Genomic DNA, 2747 nt, shown 5'->3' on the forward strand with positions numbered 1-2747 from the left:
TTCGTTAAATTGAGTGCATTTTGATTTTGAAGCATTTGTGTGTGCAAAATTAACAACAGTAAAGGATGTGGTGACTTATCATTAGAAATTGACAGCATTTGAATCTGTATGTGGTAGACAGGTGGTTGCAGTTGCAGCAAAGTTAAACGGTAATAGTTTTGGATTACCCATTATAGTTTGTATTTCGTTGTTACTTTTTTTTTTTAATTTTACTTCAGGCAAATGTCGATGTTTTTAGAGCAATATGTTATTCTTTTCAACTCGTTTTAAAGTTTTTGTTTTATCACTTTTATTTTTTTAAATATAAAGTATTAGTCGAATGCATTATTAAAAAGATAAGAATAAGTCACCTTTTTGAATGAGTAAATTCATTGTTACTACTGTAATTTCTGTTTGTTTTTCAGGAAGAAGAAGAAGAGGAGGAGGAAGACTTAGTGGTATATTGGATCACCACTTAGTTGTGGGCGATAGGGAATGTGCCGGCCCACGTATAGTGGAAATTGCCGTATAGTTGATGCTCATTGAAATTAAATTTAAATGTTTAGGGGGGGACATGTTCCAAAGTGTGTTTGGTCTCATAAGAAATTAAATAAATCCCAAAAGGGAAAAAAAAGAGTCAAGCTTATAGAGTCATGTAATTGTCATTTGCTTCTCCTGTAAGATTAAGAGAACAATCATTTAAAATTGAAAATCACATTTACATACCCCCACCCCCATACCCCCACCCTAAGTCCATATCATGCAGCCTTACTACCCTTTTTAAATACCGGTACATAATTTTGAAATTGTATGTGACAGTGTTAGTTTCTGTAATGCTGCTGTTTTGCAGGATCCCCTGGAAACGATGCGCGAAAAGTGTGCTGAGATCGAGCACTGCGTACATACTCAAGCACGTCTGGAGCAATGTGAGACCAGAGTGAACGCTCGCTCCTCCACAACGGAAGACTGCACCGAGGAGCTTTTTGACTTCCTCCATGCTAGGGACCATTGTGTAAGTGAGAAGCGACTGCCTTTTTTTTTTTTAACCACACGGTGTAAGATAAAAATGCAACCAATTCCCATTTTTATTGTGTACAGGTGGCGCACAAACTCTTTCATTCAGTGAAATGAATTCCCTCTTGCAATTGGCAGTGCCAGTGGCCCTTAAGGAGAGAATGGTTCTAAATGCATCTAAAATATTTACTGTATGTATATGTCTATGCTGTATGTTGTTTTATCTGTATGATCATGTGAGGAAACTGCAGAGCAAGTGGAAGCAATAATTAAAGTGAAAAGCTCAAGACATTTTGCCTGGTGTGTTACTTTATTTTTAAATTTAAAACAGCCGAATTTGTGATTTATGCTTAAGTAAGTTAAGCCTTCATTTCCATATCGTTTAAAAACAAATCTCACAAGAATTAAATCACCCATAGTACGGGAAGTGTTTGCCTCCATCCTGATTTCAGATTTTATTTTTCACATTTATCACACTTGAATGTTTTGAATCGTGAAGCTCATTTTAAAATCTCAAATACCACCAAACTAAATATAAAAGTGAATTTTATAGATGGGTTTTATTTTTTTATGACTGGTGATCCAAACCAAAACCCACTGGCTCATTATCTTCACTGTAACTTGGTAATAGTTAAGGGGGTGACAGCCAGATAAGTTTGGATCGGCCCCAACCCCCTGAATAAATTTTATGTTCACTTGGTGTGAACTTGAGATTCTAAATTAAAATACAGTACACAAAATCAATCACAAAGTTGCAGAAATGGTTAAAAAAATCCAGCATGGAAGAAGGGCGTCGTCGGCGCCCCCTAGTAGGTCATTTCAGGTAATGCTGTTGAATCGTTGCCAATCACTTACCACGGATTCCTAATGCGCATGCGTAGATTTCAGCTTCTTCAAGGAAACGCCGCTGTAGTCTCGAGCCAATGAGTTACTACCGACTCAAGCCTCTCCCTTAGGCGAGCCATAAAAGCGTCACAAACCCAAGACGGGCTTGGCTCGCCCCCAGTCAAATTGACAAGGACGGTTTACAAGGCACGACAATTGTTTGACAATAGCGGACTTGTCTTGCGAGTATGGACAATGTCAAAGGGTTACTTCAGGCGCTGAAGCTGGACACCCTGTCTTCAGCCGCCGTCCTCGCCGGGGCTGCCGCCTGCATAACGGGAACTATGGTGGTGTTAGCCCGGGCGGTCGACGGCCGCCTGGACGCTCGGAGGAAGATGCAGAAAGCCAGAAATCTGAGACATGACAGCCTGCTGAGAGCTGAAGAGGCTGTCCTTCACTACAAGAACGCGGTGAGTTGAGATTTAAAAACGAAGTATGTATAAAAATGAATACGTTTTCTGTCGGTGATATTGGGCCGAGACTGGCTAAAACACATTATGTTTTGCCACAACGTTACATAGGTTAAAATCACAAGTAGTTCTCAAACTTTTTCGACGACGTCAGAAATCTGTTATTTTAACAATGTTTTAATTATTGGAGTTCATCGTGTGTTCCATGTGCATTGCAGCCATGTGCTTCCCACCTTGTGCGCACGGAGGTACTTGTATGCGCTGGAACAAATGTTTATGTTCTCCTGGTTGGACTGGAGAAGGCTGCCACACAGGTACTCTATGGCTTGTGTGATTTTATGACATGTCATGAATTGTTTCTGTTGCATCACATACTTGAGTCAGTGGCAGTATATGTGACTCCTTGTCAACATTCCGCTGTTATGGTTCAAGTGCCTTTTTCAATTCATTCTGTTTTGC

The 2747-nt window shown here is 39.9% G+C and overlaps 2 protein-coding genes across 2 annotated transcripts in view; both read left to right on the forward strand.

Annotated features, from left to right (window-relative positions):
* LOC109531931 (latent-transforming growth factor beta-binding protein 4-like) overlaps positions 1-1287 on the forward strand; it is an 18321-nt gene extending 17034 nt beyond the window's left edge. The window contains exons 19-21 of the mRNA XM_019896468.1: positions 405-437; positions 830-991; positions 1078-1287. Coding sequence (XP_019752027.1) covers positions 405-437; positions 830-991; positions 1078-1110 — 228 coding nt within the window. The 3' untranslated portion in view covers positions 1111-1287. The remainder of the gene's footprint in view (positions 1-404; positions 438-829; positions 992-1077) is intronic.
* A 1150-nt stretch (positions 1288-2437) lies between these two features.
* The window catches only part of LOC109532432 (wnt inhibitory factor 1-like), a 10895-nt gene continuing 10585 nt past the window's right edge, over positions 2438-2747 (forward strand). The window contains exon 1 of the mRNA XM_019897328.1: positions 2438-2602. Within this exon, the coding sequence (XP_019752887.1) occupies positions 2494-2602 (109 nt within the window). The 5' untranslated portion in view covers positions 2438-2493. The remainder of the gene's footprint in view (positions 2603-2747) is intronic.

The sequence above is a fragment of the Hippocampus comes genome, unplaced genomic scaffold, assembly GCF_001891065.2.
Source record: "Hippocampus comes isolate QL1 unplaced genomic scaffold, H_comes_QL1_v1.1 scaffold22, whole genome shotgun sequence".
NCBI lineage: Eukaryota > Metazoa > Chordata > Actinopteri > Syngnathiformes > Syngnathidae > Hippocampus > Hippocampus comes.